Source organism: Chinchilla lanigera, unplaced genomic scaffold, assembly GCF_000276665.1.
Source record: "Chinchilla lanigera isolate Chin_1 unplaced genomic scaffold, ChiLan1.0 scaffold00049, whole genome shotgun sequence".
Taxonomy (NCBI): domain Eukaryota; kingdom Metazoa; phylum Chordata; class Mammalia; order Rodentia; family Chinchillidae; genus Chinchilla; species Chinchilla lanigera.
In genome coordinates, this window is record NW_004955450.1 from 7,793,183 (window position 1) to 7,811,690 (window position 18,508).

General features: G+C 58.0%; 1 protein-coding gene across 2 annotated transcripts in view; it reads left to right on the top strand.

The window, feature by feature from the left end:
* Itga11 (integrin, alpha 11) overlaps nt 1-18,508 on the top strand; it is a 92,407-nt gene that overhangs the window by 62,247 nt on the left and 11,652 nt on the right. The window contains exons 9-19 of one of the 2 annotated variants that reach the window (XM_013518950.1): nt 518-683; nt 2,182-2,252; nt 7,627-7,771; nt 8,155-8,303; nt 11,168-11,308; nt 11,530-11,766; nt 12,546-12,676; nt 14,252-14,418; nt 15,378-15,520; nt 16,753-16,863; nt 17,812-17,897. In XM_013518950.1, the coding sequence (XP_013374404.1) occupies nt 518-683; nt 2,182-2,252; nt 7,627-7,771; nt 8,155-8,303; nt 11,168-11,308; nt 11,530-11,766; nt 12,546-12,676; nt 14,252-14,418; nt 15,378-15,520; nt 16,753-16,863; nt 17,812-17,897 (1,547 nt within the window). The remainder of the gene's footprint in view (nt 1-517; nt 684-2,181; nt 2,253-7,626; nt 7,772-8,154; nt 8,304-11,167; nt 11,309-11,529; nt 11,767-12,545; nt 12,677-14,251; nt 14,419-15,377; nt 15,521-16,752; nt 16,864-17,811; nt 17,898-18,508) is intronic. The other variant, XM_005393676.2, reaches the window with a different exon arrangement.

Consider the following 18,508-nt stretch of genomic DNA (forward strand, 5'->3'; position numbering starts at 1 on the left):
AGAGGCCACGGAGCCCTGGCGACTCCAGGGCCGTCTTCCCAGCCTGACAAGGCTCCAGGGCCTCAGAGGGGCCTCTCGTTCAGCCTCTTCTACAGGACAAGGTTAGACCCTGCTGTGGGGCTGGTGACACAGCTCAGTGGCACGGTGCCTGCCTGGCAAGCGCGAGGTCATGAGTTCAATTCCCAGTACCACACACACACACACACACAAAAGACCCTGCTTTAGTGCTAATTGGGCCTGGCCTTAACAATTGCGGGCTTATTTTTTCCTTCCTTTACCAGGAAGTCTCAGAAATCTCAAAAGCTGGAAAACACCCCTAAGCCTCACAGCTCCCAGAACCCCAGGAGCCTTGTGCTGCCCCTGCAAGAGAATCTATTGCAGGCCGCAGAGGGGCATCTCAAGGGCTGCTCCTGGCCGCAGCCCACCGGAGCCCCCCAGGTCAAGGGTCTTGGGGTGTCAGGGGGCGAGGAGGGCTGCGTCATGTCCTGCTTTGCCGTCCCTGCCTGTTTCCTGCTAGGTCCTGGGCTACTACAACCGCAGGGGCATCAATCCAGAAACTTTTCTAAATGAAATCAAATACATCGCCAGCGACCCTGATGACAAGCACTTCTTCAATGTCACCGACGAGGCGGCCCTAAAGGACATCGTCGATGCCCTGGGGGAAAGGATCTTCAGCCTGGAAGGTGAGCTTTATGGGCCACTGCAAGCCTGAGCTTATGGAAGACAGACTCCACGGAGGGAGATCCAAGCCCGCAAAGCGGAAGTGCTTAGCAAGAGTCCTCATTTAGTTAAAATGTCAACAACTGGGTGTGGCTTCCGCTTTATGAACAGCCCCAAAAGACGGTGGCACCCATAGGCTCTGCATTCTACTCCACAGGAAGCTGGGCCCCCACACCTAGCAAGTGGCGGGCTTTGAACCAGGGCTGCCAGATTTGGCGGATATAAAATACAGTGCTTGTGAGCAGGATACGGTGGCACGTGCCTGTGACCCCAGCACTCCCAGAAGAGCCTGGGCTACATAGTGAGCTCAAGGCCAGCCTAACTGCATAACAAGACCCTGTCTCAAAAAAAGAAAACAAAAATGCTTGTGACAGACTTATACTGAAATGTTATGCATTACAGGCTGGGGATATAGCTCAGTGGCATAAGCGCCTGGCTGGCAAGCGCAAGGTCGTGAGTTCAATTCCCGGTACCACAAAAAAAAGAAATATTATGCATTGTTTATCTGAAGTTCAGATTTCACCGCGTACCCTGTATTTTCTCTGGCACCTAGTTTGAGCCTCCTGGTTCTAGTTCCGTATCCCAGATCACTGGGTCCCCATGTGCTACTGCGTCTTGGCTCACCAGACTGGCCTTGTGGGGTACCTTCCCATTGACTCGCTCTGTGATTCAAGCCCCATTTTGCTGTGCACGGATCTCATGTGCACCATGCACTGCTATCTCAGCTGCTTCCAACCTGGGCTTTGAGCCTGTGGGAGGGTTATAAAAAGATATAGGAGACAGGGTCCCAGAGCCCAAGAAGTCTGCTTGCATGGGAAATAACACCCAGGTGGAGACTAGCATGGCTCTTGGATAGATTGATAGATGAAGACACAGGGTGAGCTTTGACACCCACATCAGAGCTCAAATATCAAAAGCAACACCCCTCTCCCTAAATGGTGGCCTTGGGTGACCAGAGCATCCTTCCAGTGGGCCCTGCTTTGGGCACCCGTGGGGTTCCCTGTGGGGAACTGCGGGGTGACGGGTCTCCCTCCTGAGGAGTGCTTGGTGTTCAGAGCTCTCCGCAGGCAGCCGGAACCAGAACTGGTACATAAGAGGGATGAACAAAGCGTGAGTTCTCTCTCTCCAAACATGTCCGCTGTCCGGTGCAGTCTCTTGATCCCCCCACTTCCGTGGTCATTGCGGAGCCGATTCCCTGTAACCTGGCTCGTCCAGGCCCCTTCAGAAGTGAGCGACCACTCACCGTGCTACCTGGAAAGCACCCGGGGACAAGGGCAGGGGATGCTGATGGCCTGCAGGCCTCAGCCTCAGGGCCCCCTCAAAGGAACCCCCAACTGTCCCCAGAGACGCGCCAGGAAGTGGAAGCGTGCGCGGAGTGCTGCCCGGAGCTAGGCCGCGCGGCACGGGGCTAACACCACGTGGCACGGGGCTAACGCCACGCCATCTCTGCCCCTGCTTTAGGCACCAACAAGAACGAAACCTCCTTTGGGCTGGAGATGTCGCAGACGGGCTTCTCCTCGCACGTGGTGGAGGTAAGGGGTGCCGCGCCGCTCTCCCTCTGCCTCTCGAGTGCGCCCTCTTGCCCTCCCCAGCACCCCTGGCTGGCATAGTCACCCCCTCCTGGAGGACTATGCACCCTCTCCTTCGCTCTTGCCTGGGCTCTGTGCCTCCAGCATCTCCTGTGGGCGGGAAAAGCAAAGTCAAGATCCGCACCTTATTTATATCATCTGTCCCGGCCTCTTCAGAAGTGACAGCGAAGCCCCTAGTCCCACCCGAGGGACACTGTGCAGGACGCTCGTGGGGACGTTTCCCTCCGGGAGCAGGGTCCTCTTCACTCCACAAAGCCTGGTGCAAAAGCTAGCTCTGCGGGCGTGAGAGGCAACTGCACGCACCTCTGCAGCGCAGTGCCCGAGGCGGCCTGGCGCAGCCCCGCGTCCGTGCTGGGAGGGTGTTCAGGGGCCCCAGCTCTGGGAGATGGATGCATGGACCTCACCCCGCATGTGCACGCACAGCGCTGGATTGCAGGGCTCCCAGTGGCCCGGCCCCAGAGGGAGGGACCCCGGTTTCGTGTCTACCCTGGTGCCTGAGGTTACTGGCCCATCCCCCCACCGAGATGTCCTTAGCCTGTGAATACACAGGGCAGGAGTCCTTGTTCCCAGGGTACAGATAAAGACACCGAGCACAGGGAGGTTAAGTGACCCACCGGAGGAAGATTACCGAGAGAAACACGAGCCCCCGCCATCCCTTCTGTACCAAGCAGCTGCTCCCCGAGACAGCGGAGAACTCAGGGGCTCTGAGTCAGAACCTAGACTGCAGCGAGGTGCACACATGCCATGCAGCAGACAGGTGGACAGGAGCGTGACTCGGACTCGTGTTCCTGAGCTGCGTCTGGACACGCGCATGTGTCAAGTCCTGAACACAGCAAGATGCAAACACAGCTGCCCTGGCGCAGAAACGGCCCAGGGCCTGCGCACCAGGCAATCCCTGCACCTATTTCCTGCTCCCGGGAACCCTTCAAGGTCTGTGCATGGTGACAGCTACCTGGTCTGAGTGGGCCGGACCTGCCAGGCTTTCCAGCGCCTTCTCTGTGCTGGGACCCGTGCTGGGCACGGGAAGAGCGGTGTTGGTGCCCCAGGCTCAGGAGCACACAGTCCCAGCGTGGGGAGGTGGGCACAGGGAGGCGAGAGCATCCCCTTGCATGAGGTGGGACGGCGAGTCCTGTGCTCTGGCAGGACGGGCCCTGCCCCCAAACTCTGGCGTCCTGGTTGCTTAGAAAATGCAACGAGGAAATGCAATGTGATGCAACCAGCACTTGTCAAATGCAACAAAAGCATGCAAAGGCGCTGATTCTTGCCGCCAAGAGTCCGGATCAGCAGTGCTCCGTTCCAAGAGCAGGGTCGAAGAAAACCTCCCGAAAGCAAAGGAGCGGCACTGTGGCGGCGAGCTGCCGGGCACTGTGGCCGGCCGTGAGGTTGCTGTCTTAGAGCACAGAGGCTGCGGCCATCACGCTGGCCATCCCGTCCCCAGGAGCCGGGTGCCTCAGCTCTCAGAGACCCTGAGCCAAGGGGGGTCCCTGTTCCCAGGGAGACTTAGGTCCCTCCTCCAGATGTGGGCACTGATGGCCTCTGGCAGCTGCTACCTGCAAATGTGCCAGAGCCGCAGGCTTCCTGGGTCTATTCGGTGACAGGAGAAGAAAACGTTTCCACCCTGAGGGAGGCGCCTCCATCGAACTTTCCCGCAGAGCAGAGGAAAGGCCGGGTTTCTCATCACGTCCTTTCCAGCAAGGGTCAAAGCAGAAAAGAGGACCAGAGCCAGGTGGAGAGTGGACCCCAAGACATCACCTGGCCACTGCAGAGCCCACGGCCACAGGCCACAGGATGATGACAGAAGCTCAGAGCCACAAGCAGTCACAAACTCGTCTTTTTTTTGTTTTGGGTTTTTTTTTTTTTTGGTACCAGGAATCAAACTCAACAAACTCTAGTCTTGATGCAGGGAAAAGAGCGCATTTTCCAAGAATTACCATCACGAAGGCTAACTCTGGAGTCCCGGTCAAGCTTTGGAATAGATTTTGAAGCCAACGGTTTCACCAACGTTTGGAAATGAACGCAAAAGTCACTAAGAGCGGGGGCAGCTCTACTGTGCTGGCTGCCTGCAGAGGTAGGTGATGAGCTCCCTGTGAACTGGGTAATCAAGAAGAGGCTTTATGACTCTGCTAGAAAGCTTGCAGGAAGGAGCCCTCCCTCCAAAAGGGAAGTAGACGGAGGAACCTGTAACTCCGGGGCCTGCAGGCTGGATGCAAAGGCAGGAAGAGGACTGCAAATAAACAGTGCCCACTGGCCATGGCTGGGCTCCGCAGCAGGCGTTGACGTCGACCCTCCTACCCCAAAGTCCGTAAATCTGCCCCAACACCACAAGTTTACAGAAGGAAGCAGTAATTTTGTAAGAGTGGAGCTTGTCTACAATAAAACCTTGGCCACCCGCCAAACTGGAAAGATCATTTTTCTTTCTCTCTGATGTAAGGGTGTGGTCTCCCTTCCTGCATGTCATGCCCAATGGGATCACCCTGTGCAGGTTCAGAGCAGGCCAAGGTCAAGGGCCTCCGTATTCCCTGGCCAGCCTCGCAACCCCGCCTGGGCCTTTCCGCAGGCCCTGCTGGGTATGGGTAGTGAAGGCTGCTGGTCATTATCAAAGGTCCTCCAAAGTTGGAGCCCCAGTAGTGTGATTTTTCCTATGAGTTCTGCATTTGCATTAGTCTCACACATCTGATTTAATAAAAAAGAAGACCTACCTGGGCTCAGTGATGCCCAGCTATAATTGCAGCTACTCAAGAGGCTGAGACAGGAGGATTTCAAGTTCAAGCCCACCCTCCTTCATAAGGACCGCCAATCCCACCTCCACCTGGCCCCACGGCAGAGCCTGGCAGAAGCCAAGATAAGTGGAAGGCAGGGCTACTGGTGTCTGTGTCCTATCCTAACCCCATTGCTGCCCAGCTGTGTGGGCTCAGGCAAACCACTTAACCTCTCTGAACTTCAGACTTTGTGAAGATGTCTGAGAAATATCTGTGGAAATAAGGGGTATTTCCATAAGGTTTGGGGCCGAAGGTTCATTTTGGGACTTACAATAAATCAAATAGGTTTTTGTTGAAATCTTTTCCTAACCCTGCTATGCATCCACCCCTCCCTCAGCTGGTCCCTCTCCTGAGACCCCCAAAATAGCCTGTCCTTTACCCAGTCAGCCCATCAGAGTCTTCTTTCCCTGCACCCTCAGTCTCCCCCGGATCAAGGAAAGGGACCAGGACCAGGTACAAAGAGAGTACCCCTCTACCCCAGGCCAGGGAGTCTCACCCTGGGCCCTGGCGGTGCTTCCGGACCCTGGCACACATCACGGGCCAAACCTAGCCTGGCCGGAAGGCACTGCCCAGGACTGTGCTGCCTGGCTTGGGACATGGCCTGGCATAGGCTTAGGGGATATGGTCAGAGAGGGTAAGGGACTTGCCCAAGGGCACACAGCAAGTCAAATGCTGAGCTGGGATTTTGATCGGGGATTTGAGTTGAATAAACGAGAAAAACACCCTCAAGTTCCTCAAAGTCCTGTCTGGATGCAGCTTCCAGTTTTGCTCCTGTCCCTCATCTTATGCCATTTTGTCCCCCAGAGCTGGGAGGTCTTTTCCAAGAGGGGGTTTCCAAGGGTGGGCCAGGGACAGCCGCATGGCAGCAGAGGGTGCTGGGAGAAGTGGGGACGTGAAGGCCACCGGGGGAACCTCAGGCTGTCACAATCTCCTAGCCAGGGGACCCCAGCACTGGGTGAGGGGGGCAAAATGTGGAAGAGCCGGGCGGGGGAAGCCAGGCATACGGCCGGCTGGGAGCCACGCAGCTGGGCATCCTGCGCGCCATGCCGTGGGCTGTTACAGGCCCCCTCAGGATGGCCCCATGACCTCTCAGTCTTACTGTACAGTATATTGCAGCTCCCGGACACACTGTTCCCTAGCTGGCGTCCCTTAGCCTCTCAGCCTCAGCAGCTGCTTTCTCTGGCCTACCCCAGGGAGCTGGCCTTTCTGTTTTTTGGGTTTTTTTTGTTTTTGTTTTTCTCCGGTACCGGGAACCGAACTCACGACCTTGCGCTTGCCAGGCAGGCACTTTGCCGCTGAGCTAAATCCCCAGCCCCAAGAGCTGGCCTTTCTGAACCCTTTGAAAGATCAGCTTTGCCCAGGAACCAGCAAGGCACAGTGACATCACCTGCTATGCTTTAAAAGCTCAACTCCGGACTACAGACCCGCTGCCACATCCCTAGATGGCCAGGGTGACCCCAGGGACTCTGGTAGCCCTGCTAACTCACACCCTTGGGTCTTCCCATGCCCCACTATTTTGTGGGTTTTTATGGTGGGATGGTAGAGGGGCAGGGGCAGGGATAGGCCAGGAGCAAAGGGACCCAGACTTCAGGAAATGCCCATGGACTCAGAAACATAGAAATGCCCTCTTCCTGGAAGGTAGAATGAGGCCTTCCAAACCCTAGGAAAGAAGCCCCAGCCCCAGGGGTGCTGGCTGTCCCAGATGTGGCCCTGCCTACCTGTCTAGCCTCATTTCTAGCCACTCTGATCCCTCACTCCAAGATCCAGCCCCACCCAACAGCTTTCAGTTCCTGGAAAGCAAAAGCTCTGACCTCTTGCAGCCTCAGGGCCTTTGCACAAGCTGCTCCTGGCCCTTTCGCTTCCCTTCATCCCCACTACCCTCTGGCCCAACCCAGCATTCAGTGGCTAGGGAAACATCACTTCCTCTCCACAGCCTCCTGACCCCCAGCCCAAGCCGAATGACTGTGGCTCCCTGTGGCGGCATTTGCCACGGTTTGCACCTGCGTGTTTCCCTGAACACTTGTTTAGTATCTTTGAGCTCTGTGAGGAGGGGACAATTGACCCATATACATTTATGGGGTGCAGTATGGCATTTAGGGACACATGTATAGGGTGCGGGGATCGGAGCAGGATTTGCACAGGAGGGCAACTCAGACACCGAGAGGAATTCTGAAGGTGGTCACAAGAAAGGGGGTGACACCCTAAAGGGTTTTGAAGCCCAAGCAGGAGGCAGGTTTGGTCTTGGATTTGGAGTTTACCCTAAAGCAGTGATGGTGAACCTTTTAGAGCGTTCAATGATAGCAAGCAACCGGCTGGGTCACGCGTGGCTTAGTCTCACCACTACTGTCTAGAATGTCCTGTTTTTCTAAATCCCCACCCTGGGGACCCAGTGGTGGACTGTTTGTGCTGAGGGTGGGCTGGGGCAGCTCGGTGTCCGTGGCTCACACAAAGCCTAGCGTCCCTGCAGGGAGTGAGCTTGCTCCACGGTGAACAGCGGAGGCCGTGGCTGGCGGAGGCTTCCCCAGTTGCGAATCTGACGCGTTCCCTCCTGCTGCCAGGACGGGATTCTGCTGGGTGCCGTGGGCGCCTACGACTGGAACGGGGCTGTGCTGAAGGAGACGAGCAGCGGCAAAGTGATCCCTTTGCGCGAGTCCTACCTGAAGGAGTTCCCCGAGGAGCTCAAGAACCACGGCGCGTACCTGGGTGAGGCCCGAGGGGTGCAGGACGGGGTAAGGGGGCTGCAGAACGAACGGGGTGAAGGGCCGGCTGTGTGCTGGCCCTGAAGGGCCATCTGGGCCTGGGCACAGGAGGCCCGAGCCACTCTCCAGCCAGCACCACGCCTGGCACATAAAAGCCTCCTCGTGAACCGGAAGAGCGAGTGACACGCGGCTCCCCCTGCCGTGTGTTTCCAGCACGGTGTCTTCAGAGCGCCCAGCCCCTGCAGGGTCACAGCACCCGGTGGGTCCCCAGGACAAGGGCAAGGCCAGCAGAGAGCCCACGGGGAGACAGCTCGCGCCTCTCCTTGGGCCCTCGCAGGGCCGGCCGCGGACACGGCGCAGAGACCAGCCTGTTTCCTCCCGTGGCAGGGTACACGGTGACATCGGTCGTGTCCTCCAGGCAGGGGCGGGTGTACGTGGCTGGAGCCCCCCGGTTCAACCACACGGGCAAAGTCATCCTGTTCACCATGCACAACAACCGGACCCTCACCATCCACCAGGCTCTGCGGGGCGAGCAGGTAACGGGGCGCACGGGGCTCTCCCTCTGGGCAGGACAGGCCCCAGGCGTTACCCCAACCGGAGCATCCAGTCGTGCATGGTGCAGCTGGAGGTGATTTGGGATAGCATTTGTTACTGCTCTGAAATACCCACAAGCCTGGAGAACTGGGGAGGACTCTCACCCCTATGTCCTGGTCCTCTTGCCTCTGGTACACTGGCCGAACCTCTGCTGCCGCTGCCAGCTCCCACTGGCCTTCGCAGAGCGCAGGCTGCAGGCAGCATCTGGTTACCGTCCCCCCAAGGCGTCCTGGGGCGATCACCCTCCGCCAGCCACCTTCCTGCTGCCAGCAGTTGTGTCCACCCAGAGGGTGCCAGCTCCTTCCCTTTCCCTGGGATGGTGTCAATGTGGAGTGGGTACACTCCCAATGCCACTGCCTGCCTGGGTGTGGTTTGCAACCAGACCATGTCGCAGAGTCTTGTGTTGGGCAGTCATGGATACACATGGGAAAGTTGTGCTAAAGAAAGTGTCAGAAGCCGGGCTTGGTGGCACACACCTATAACCTTGTGTTCCAGGAGGCTGAGGTAGGAGCATCAAAAGTTTGAGTCTAGCCTGGACAACTTAAGGACTTAGCAAGGCTCTGTCTCAAAATTTAAAAAAAAAAAAAAAAATTAAAGGGCTGGGGGTGCAGCTCAGTGCAAAGGTCCTAGGTGTAGTCTCCGATGCCAAAAAAGAAAAGGTTGGAAATCAGTGCAGTGCCCAAGAAATCTTTGGTCCTGGGAAGCTGCGTGGCTTTTGCAAGATACAGGGCAGGTTCATGGCTGGAGCAAGCAAAGGGTCCAGGCCTGGGAAGGGCTCTCTGGCACTGTGCCGCCTCCTGACCCTAGCGTCCCCAACCCAGGCCTCGCTCCTCCTGACTGGCTGTGTCCCAGTGCCCCGGGCCGGAGCTGAGCCCTGTCAGGGTCTTCCCTACCTGCTGTCGCCAGCCCTCCTGCTCTGCGCCGTCACCACTCCCATGAGGACTGGCTTCTCCCTGCTGGGACTGAGTCCTGCCGGCTGTCCTGCCACTGTCCTGCGGCTCCTCTTCCACCCCTGGGGTTCAGGCCACCACCTCCACCTCCACCTGCCTGCCTGGCCGGTCCAAGGCCTGGGTGTCAGACAAACCCGGCTGGACGGGGATCGGCCTCTGGCTTTGGGCAGTAACTCGAGTTCTCAGACCTTAGGTTCCTCCTCTGCGAAATGAGACAGCCTGACTCGGACAGCTCAGGGCCAGAGCGCTTGACTCGTGTTCTAGCCCTGGATTTGATCCCCAGCACAGAAAAAACAAAGAAAGAAAACGGAACAACTGCGACTCCTATCCGGGCAGGGCCTCCCCCTTCCCTATGTGACTCGAAGGACTGATGAAGTCCCTCCTGTGCCAGGTCCCGTGAGCTCCCAGGCAGGGAGCAGATGCTGGAGGGAGGGTGTGGTGTGTGGGCACGTCAAGGAAGGGGCACCCGCCGCAGCGAGTGGCTGGGGAAGCCAGGGTGGCACAGGGGAAGTGAACGTCCGCTGGGAGCCGAGCGGTGGCAGGCGCTGCCTGTGAGGAACGGGCAGACGATGCACCCGGTGAAGCTGTGCGGGGGAAGCTCGGCCCCAGCCAGGGCCTGGGCCTTGTGGCAAAGAGGACCAATGGGCAGGCGGAGCTGGGCCACAGCTCTGGCGGCAGGGGTGCGACAGAGGCCCAGGCAGGGACAGACCTGCACGGTCTTATCTCACACACAAGCATACAGCATGGATTTAGCCTAGTGCCTTGGGGCAGGCTAGGGACCAACCTATGGGGTGCCCATGCCCCTCTGAGAGGTGCCACACCCAGGGGAGCAGTCGGGGAGCAGTCGGGGAGCAGTGGGGTGGTAACCAATGCCAGGTGGGACTTGCTGCAGGCGGGACAGGTGGCAGGAGTTGGAGCCGGGGACCTTCAGGTTTCGGAAGTGGTGGGGAGCCCGGCAGCCCCACACCGAGAGGACGCGGCGGTGTCAGCATCCAGGGAGGAACTGTCATTCGCCACCCAAGTCACAAACCAGAGAGATTTGTGACAGTAAAGCTTAAAAACCGGCTAACTGTCCAATGACAGGCGCTTGGCTGGGTACAGCAGGGCTTGTGCCTAACACGGAGCCCCAAGGAATCACCGGAGACCCTGCTGTAGGAGAAAGTAGGTCAGGGAGAAAAGGTTTACCACACACTGTTATCTTTAAAACCCAGTACCTGCCGGGCGTGGTGGTGCACGCCTGTGATCCCAGCACTCAGGAGGCTGAGGCAGGAGGATTGTTGTGAGTTCAAGACCAGCCTGGGCTACAAAGTGAGCTCAAGGCCAGCCTGAACTGCATAGTGAGACCCTGTCTCAAAAAAAAAAAAAAAAAAAAAAAAAAAGCCTCAGTACCTATACTGTGGGTGGAGCATCATCCCAACCTATAAAAATGCAAAAATACACATGCATGAATGGGCAATTCGGCTCAGGAGAAAGGCTGGGAGAAAATCCTCCAAAACATTCACGGGAGTGATGGCTGAACACTGGCACGAGGGGAAACTTTCATTCTCTTCGTACTTTGTTGGCGTTCTTTTTTTTTTGCCATTAGGGTACATCACTTCCTGCTGGAATGAACGGTCCAAAATAGTCCAATAACGAGCGTAAGAGTAGGGGAGGGCAGAGAAGAAGGGGACCCAGTGAACACAAGGAGGAAAAGGGACAAGGACACACACACAGCGGGGGAGACTGCAGTGAGGAGACAAAGGAAGGGCCTGGAAAGGGGGGCCCATGGGGACCCCAAACCCTGAGTCCAGGCCGGGCTTGGCTTCTCCATGGTCCGAGACGAGAGCCCTCATCCCTGCCCGTCCCCCGTGCCACAGATAGGCTCCTACTTCGGGAGTGAGATCACCTCCGTGGATGTCAATGACGACGGGGTGACCGACGTCCTGCTGGTGGGGGCGCCCATGTACTTCAGCGAGGGCCGCGAGCGGGGCAAGGTGTACGTGTACAACCTGAGACAGGTACTGCCAGCCCGGTGGGCACTTGGGGGCGCCTGAGCCCTGTACTGGCCTGGGTGGCCACAAGGGAGCCTGGTTCCTAGCGAGGCCGGTGCCTGCCTGGGAGAGCCGGGGGCGGGGCACGGGGCTCCTCTGTCGCTGGACTCCGGGGAGCAGCGCGGGGAGGGTGCTGCAGCAGCAGACAGAGGAGACGGGGACCCCTGAGCCCTTGCCAAGCTGCCTAGGCCCTTCCTTTCGGGCCGTGCGTGGCCTTGCAGAGCCGGTTCGTGTATAACGGGACACTGAAGGATTCCAGCAGTTACCAGAACACCCGGTTCGGCGCGTGCATCGCCTCCGTGCGGGACCTTAATCAGGACTCCTACAACGACGTGGTGGTGGGCGCCCCACTGGAGGACGGCCACCAGGGCGTCATCTACATCTTCCGTGGTGCCCGCGGTGGGATCCTGAAGACGCCCGCACAGGTGCGGCTCTGGGAGGGGGTGGCAAAGGACCGGGCACCTTGGAGCACGTCCATGCCAGCTCCGCTCGCCTGAGTGGAAACTGAGACGCGGGCGCCTGGTGTCTTCCCATGCTACCCCCCCCCTTGCACCCTCTCTCAGCCACCTTTGTCCTCGCAATGTCAAGCCCGGGACAGAGCCAGGTACTGAACCACACCCCACCAGCCCCGCCCTGGCATCTGTGCTTTTCCTCAATGAAGTGGACCTTACACCCTCCAAGCCAAGCGCCTCAGGTCCCGCTGCCCCCCGCAGGATCATCATTTTGCCACATACTTTATTAGTAAAATACTCTAATAAATATACTAAGCTTTGAGGTGCTGGTGGGTGGCCCGCAGGCAGCATGATGCATAAACACTGTATGGAGATTTGCAGGGGGCAGTACTGGGATTGAACCCAGAGCCTTCACATGGAGCTATGTCCCCAGGCCTTTTTTAAATATGCATTTTATTTTGAGACAGGCTGTCACTGTGTTGGTATGTTACCCAGGCCGGGATCCAACTTGCTATCCTCCCGCTTCAGCCTCCAGAGTGCTGGGCTTACAGGCCTGTACCTCTCCTGGCTGGCAATTCATTTAGGACGTAATATTTTAACCCAAAAGAATGGCTTTCAAGGTGCCACAAAGGCCTGGGGTGTGGGAAACTCCTGGTGGCTTCGAGCAGACCGGCCCGGCTCCTGCTGTGTCTGTCCTCCCTGCCCCGGCGGCCACCTGCCCACCCCGGCCCCACCCTGTCCTCTCTCTGCAGAGAATCGCGGCCTCCGAGCTGGCTCCCAGCCTGCAGTACTTCGGCTGCAGCATCCACGGGCAACTGGACCTCAATGAGGACGGGCTGGTGGACCTGGCCGTGGGCGCCCTGGGCAACGCTGTGATTCTGTGGTAGGTCCTGGGGGTTGGGACTCAGGTGCCCCCTGGTCCACCATGGGGAAAGGGTGTAAAGGACTTGCTTCAGGATTTCCATCCCTCGTCTGTAACCACTGTCAACCAGACAAACCCCGTTCTGACCACAGGGCACCCCCGTGAGTTATCTTGAGGTCCACGTTCCTCTTCCCAGTGACTCCTGGGACTTTGGACCAATTTAGTGTGCCGAAACCCTTGGAGTTTATCTAAAAGCTCTGGCTTGAGGGGCATTTCATTTTTCTTTTTTTGTGTGTGTGTGTGTGCTTTTTGAGATAAGAGTCTCTCTGGGTAGTTCATGCTGGCCTCAAACTCACAGCGATCCTCCTGCCTCAGCCTCCTGGGAGCTGGAATTATAGGTATGCACCACCACGCTCAGCTCAGGAGCATTTCTTCCACTCAGCTTTTTAAGTACTTCAAGGGGTACACTGGACATCTTTCTCTCAGTTGAAAATACCTTTTCCTGCCCCCTGGTGTGGGACACTGTTTGTGTGACTCAAGAAGTTCTGTCCTCCAAACCCCTTCAGGGATCCATTGCAGTATTTTCTACAAGGATATGTATTTTACCATGCATTGGCTACTTTTAAGGAAAGAAATATTAATTTTAGTCTTTTCCATGTGTCGATGAGATATATTTCATCATAAATATAGAGAAAATTTGTAAACTAACGAAAAATCCACTCACCACTCCCTCATCATCTTCACCACTGGTATTTTGACATTTTCCTCCCAAGCTTTCTGCCTGCATTTAATTTTCTATAAGTGTAATCATAATTTTCATACAATTTTTAACAGAGAATCAAGAAGGGCTGGATGAGCCAGGCGTGGTGGTCCACACCTACCTGTAAGCCCAGCACTCTGGGAGGCTGAGGCAGGAAGATGGCAAGTTTGAGCCCAGCCTGGGCAACTCAGTGAGACCCCTGTCTCAAAATACAAAGTAAAAAAGGGCTGTAGGTGAAATGTAGTATGAAGGCCCTGGGTTCAATTTCCAGTACCACAAAATTAAATTGAATTACATTTTTAGAAGGGTGGTGGGTGTGTTCCTGTCCTCAAATATTTTATGATGAGGTCAGCAATGTGAACTGCGCAGGTCCCCTAGGAAACAGCCCGAGGCACAAGACGGGCATCCACAGCTGGGGTCGGGACAGATGTGGCTCAGAAATCCTTACAGGAAATGAGGGCCCCACGTGCACGGAGCCCACGCGGGTCCATGTCACAGGAAGGACTCAGCCACACTCCAGCTGTTGAGATCTAGACCACCGCGCCACCCACCCGGGGATGCAGTGGAGAGCCAGGGCCTGTGGGAGGAAGACGGGCAGACCCTGTGCCCCTTTTGATCGGACCTGGGCTGGGAGCAGCTCGTCGGTGGGGTTTTCAAGCTCCCACTCAGTCTGATGGACGTCCAGGGCTGGGGACAGGGACAGAAGAGGCAGAGGGACACCAGTGCCGTTGACAGCCAGTGGCCCGGGGACAGAGATGGGCACTGCTCTGGGGCCGAGCCCTCCCCGTCGCCCCGCTCCATTCCCAGCCCGAGCCTCTGCCCTTCCCCGCCTCCAGGGCCAGGCCCGTGGTCCGGATCAACGCCAGCCTGCGCTTCGAGCCGCCCAGGATCAACATCTTCCACAAGGACTGCAAGCGCAGCGGCAGGGACGCCACTTGCCTGGCCGCCTTCCTCTGCTTCACACCCGTCTTCCTGGCCCCCCATTTCCAGACGGCGACTGTCGGTAAGCCAGGCCCCCCAGTCGGCCCCCCACCTCCCTGCTTCTGCAGCCTGGGATTTCCCAGTGTGGGTTCCAAGCACCAGCTGTCACCTGGAGCCCCCTGCCACGTGCTAGAAGCCCCTGCGGTGCTCTCCCACCAGGGGACAAAAGGGACTTGTGCCAGGATGAGGGTGGCAGTGAGCAGAGAGGTCAGAGGAGGAGGAAACAGTCTGGGTGCAGGTAGAACACGGGGCTCAAGGCAAGGACTGGGGTGCAGAAGCTGGAAGCCAGCGCAGATGAGTGGGAGGGACTGCTCTGGCTGGCACCTGCACGAAAGGCAGCGTCCTCCTGCACCTGCCCTTCTACCGGAGGCCAGTGTTTGCACCAGCTCGCCAGGCCATCCCAGTGACAGGTCCAGACCCAGCTGCCCCGCAGAAGATGCAGGAGGAGCAGGCGCAGACATGGAAGAAAGGGTGTCAGGATGAGGAGAACAAAGGCGTCCTGGGTGGCCCTGCCCTGCCCTTCCAGGTTCCATCTGTGAAAGCAGACACAGGGACGGCAGAACAGTGCCTGCCCAGGAAGTGCAAGGTCTTGAGTTCGATTCCCGGTACAAAACAAAAAACAAAAAAAAGACACAGGGCTGGGGCACCCTGAGTCCTGGCTAGCAGACAGGACAAGGGACTGAGCCTTTCCCAGAACCAGCAAGAGATTTTCCCAGAAGAGGAGGAGACTGCAGCCTGAACCCCCAGAACCGAGCCACTGTACCCATCCCCAGAACTTTCCCCCTGGACGCCTGGCTTCCTGCATGGAGATGCCCTCCTGGGCCTCCTTGGGGAAGGGACACAGCTGTCCCCTGGCCAGCCCAGGGGCTTCCTAGAGGAAGTGGACCTTTTGAGGCTGCCATTGAAGAACAGCAGGTCCTGGGAGGGACACGGGAGAGGCTGGGCAACGCTGACCCTGACCCTGACCCTCCCCTCCCGCAGGCATCAGGTACAACGCCACCATGGACGAGAGGCGCTACATGCCGCGGGCGCACCTGGACGAGGGCAGTGACCAGTTCACCAACAGAGCCGCGCTGCTCTCCGCCGGCCAGGAGCACTGCCAGCGGATCAGCTTCCACGTCCTGGTGAGCCCAGCTGTCCCCTCGGCAGGTGAAGCCCTGCATATGGAAGAGGAGCCCAGTGTGTCCAGCCCCGTCCCAGTCTGCAGGGACCCTGGGGCAGCCAGAGGGCAGCACGTCCAGCCTTGTGCACACCGCCACCCCACCCGGTGCCCACACCACCTGCTCCTCAGACACCCACGGGATCCTTGGCAGGGGCTGAACCCCAGGAGGGAGATGGGCTGGGGGCGTCCAGGGAGAGAGCTGGGGCTCCAGCTCACCATGGCTCAGAAGAGAGGGCTGCAGGCCCCAGCTAAGGGGGACCCGCACATGGACAAGCCGGGAGGAAGTGTAGAGCAACCAGTGTGGCAGAGACCCGGAAACCACAAGCAGGGTGGTGGCCTGGTGCCCACTTTATGTGTGTGGAAGAGGACAAGAAGCTTGCCTCCGCTGGCTGTGGTGCCGCACGCCTGTAATCCCAGCACTATGGGAGGCTGAAGCAGGAGGACTGAAAATTCAAGCCCAGCCCCGGCAATTTAACTACTTAGTGAGATTCTGTAGCCGTCCCCCCAAAAAAATTTTTGTCCCAAAATTTAAAAGGAAAAAAAAAATTAAAAGGGCTAGGGTATAGTTTAATGCAAAGGCCATCGGCCCAATCCCTAGTACCAGAGGAGAAGAGGAGGTGGTGGTAGCCAATTGCCCAGGCTACAGCTCCAGCATCAGAGACCAAGGCAGGGGACAGTCAAGAGTTCCCCTGGCCCAGGTCAACAATCATGGCTCAGAAGAGTAAGGTGGCCCAAGACATCCACTTACCTGCTAACGTCAGTCCTGGGGCGCGTGTCACAGTCCTCCCCGCATGGCCGGCCCCTCGGGATCTCACCAAGCACCAATTAGAAGCCTGCATTCTCAAGCTTGCCCCAGCCTACAGACTCGGGAACTCGGGGCACCCCCAGCACCCAGGGATTCTGAGGGGAGACGGTGCACAAAACCTTCTGGCTTTGGCTTCTTCCCTTCATTGGAAGGGATGGGAGCCAGCCTTTAAGGGTGAGCAGGAGCTTGGTGCAACAGCCAGGCAGCGGCTGGCATCAGCTCAGGCAGGGGCTTGCCGCCTGCACGCTTGGCCACCTGCAGAGTTGGGGACCTTTGTCCCCAGGCACCTTCCCTCCCTCCCAGGGTAGGAGGCAGAAGCTCTGCTGCAGGGGTCCTGATGCTGATAACGATCCCCTCTCTGCTCTCCCGCTGTCCTCACCCCACCGCAGGACACTGCTGACTATGTGAAGCCAGTGGCCTTCTCGGTCGAGTATTCTCTGGAGGACCCAGAGCATGGCCCCGTGCTTGACGATGGCTGGCCCACCACTCTCAGAGTCTCGGTATGGCCCGGCAGGCAGGGTCTACACCCCTGGCACCCATCCCTCCCCCACCTGACCTCCTCTCCAAGACCCAGACCCGGAGAGCCAGATGCCTTTCCACCGCCTGTCCCAGGGTCCTTAATTACTTCCCCATCACTGGGACAAAATACCTGACACCACAGTTTACGGGAGGAGAGGTTCATTTGCCTCACAGTTCCTGTGGGCTCAGTCCATGGTTAGCCGGCTCCGAGGCGGAAACAGCATGATGGAAGGGCCTAGCGGAGGACAGCTGCTCAGCACGTGGCAGCCAGGATGCAGAGAGCAGGGAGGAGTGGGAATAAGAGTTCACCTTCCTAGGACACCCCCAAAGACACCTCCAGCCAGGCCCCACATCCTACCGGCACATTCAGCTGAGAACTCTTCAGATGAACCCACTGATGAGCATAGCACCCCTTCATCCAATCACCCTCCAAAAGCTCACCTCGGAACACAAGACTGGGCCTTGTCCCTCCTCCTGGACTTCCCACTTCCCTGATCCACTCGGTCTCCCTTCAGAACCTGGCCCACTGTCACTTCCTCAGAGCTTCCTCCGCACCTAAGGCCACCCGCCTTCCTCCTCTCTGCCTCTTCTCTTCCTCATACTGCTGCGGCTTCTGGTTTGCTGTGCATCTCACACCATGGCTCCTTGTTCACGCAGCAACCTCACCCATGCGTGCGGGGCGGCAGCTGTGTCTTCCTCGCCCTCCATCCCGCTCCCAGACACCTCGCCCCGTGCAGCAGGTGGTCAGCACCAGAACTGTGCTTCGGGCACAGCGGGAGCGCCGTGCTGCCAGGGGCCCAGGGAGGAGCTGAGCTGTGAGAAGCAAGTGCAGGAGAAGTGGCAATGTGGCCTCTGGGGGCAGCAGGATAATCAGCCTGCTGGTGGGCAGGGTCCCCTCCCGACGCCCTCACCTGGCTTCCCTGGCCCAGGTGCCCTTCTGGAACGGCTGCAACGAGGATGAGCACTGCGTCCCCGACCTGGTGCTGGACGCCCGGAGTGACCTGCCCACCGCCATGTGAGTGTCCCCTCCCCTGCTGGCGGCTCTCGGGGCCTGCGTGTTCCCCACACAGCTTTCTCATAAGTAAGCAGCGTGGATCAGACGCTGAACGGGAGCCTGGCTCTGGCCGGTCCCGCTTGCAGCTCCTGTGTGGCCTCAGTTCCCTGCTGTGTTAAAATGATTCTGCTCCCAGCCCTCGCAACTGTGCTCCCAAAGGGAATCTGAACTACAGAGCAGGTAGAGAGCGGGGGAGGCAGGGCACCTGGTGTTCTGGACACTCATCCTCCCGCCCCCAGTTGAGGCGGCTCCCTGGGCCCCAGCTGGACACCTGAACTTGCTGATCCTGACAAAAAGCTACTGAGGTGCCAGGGGTGATGGTGCACACCTGTAATCCCAGCTCTTGGGAGGCTGCTGCAGGAGGACTGCTTCAAGTGTGAGGCCAGCCTGGGCTACATAGTGAGTTCAAAGCCAGCCTGGACTACAGAGCAAGACCCTGTCTCAAAAAGAAAAAAAATAGTACATCCAAAACCTCATGGAAGGGGCTGGGGATTTAGCTCAGCGCAAAGCGCCTGCCTGGCAAGCACAAGGTCGTGAGTTCGGTTCCCGGTACCGGAGAAAAACCAAAAAAA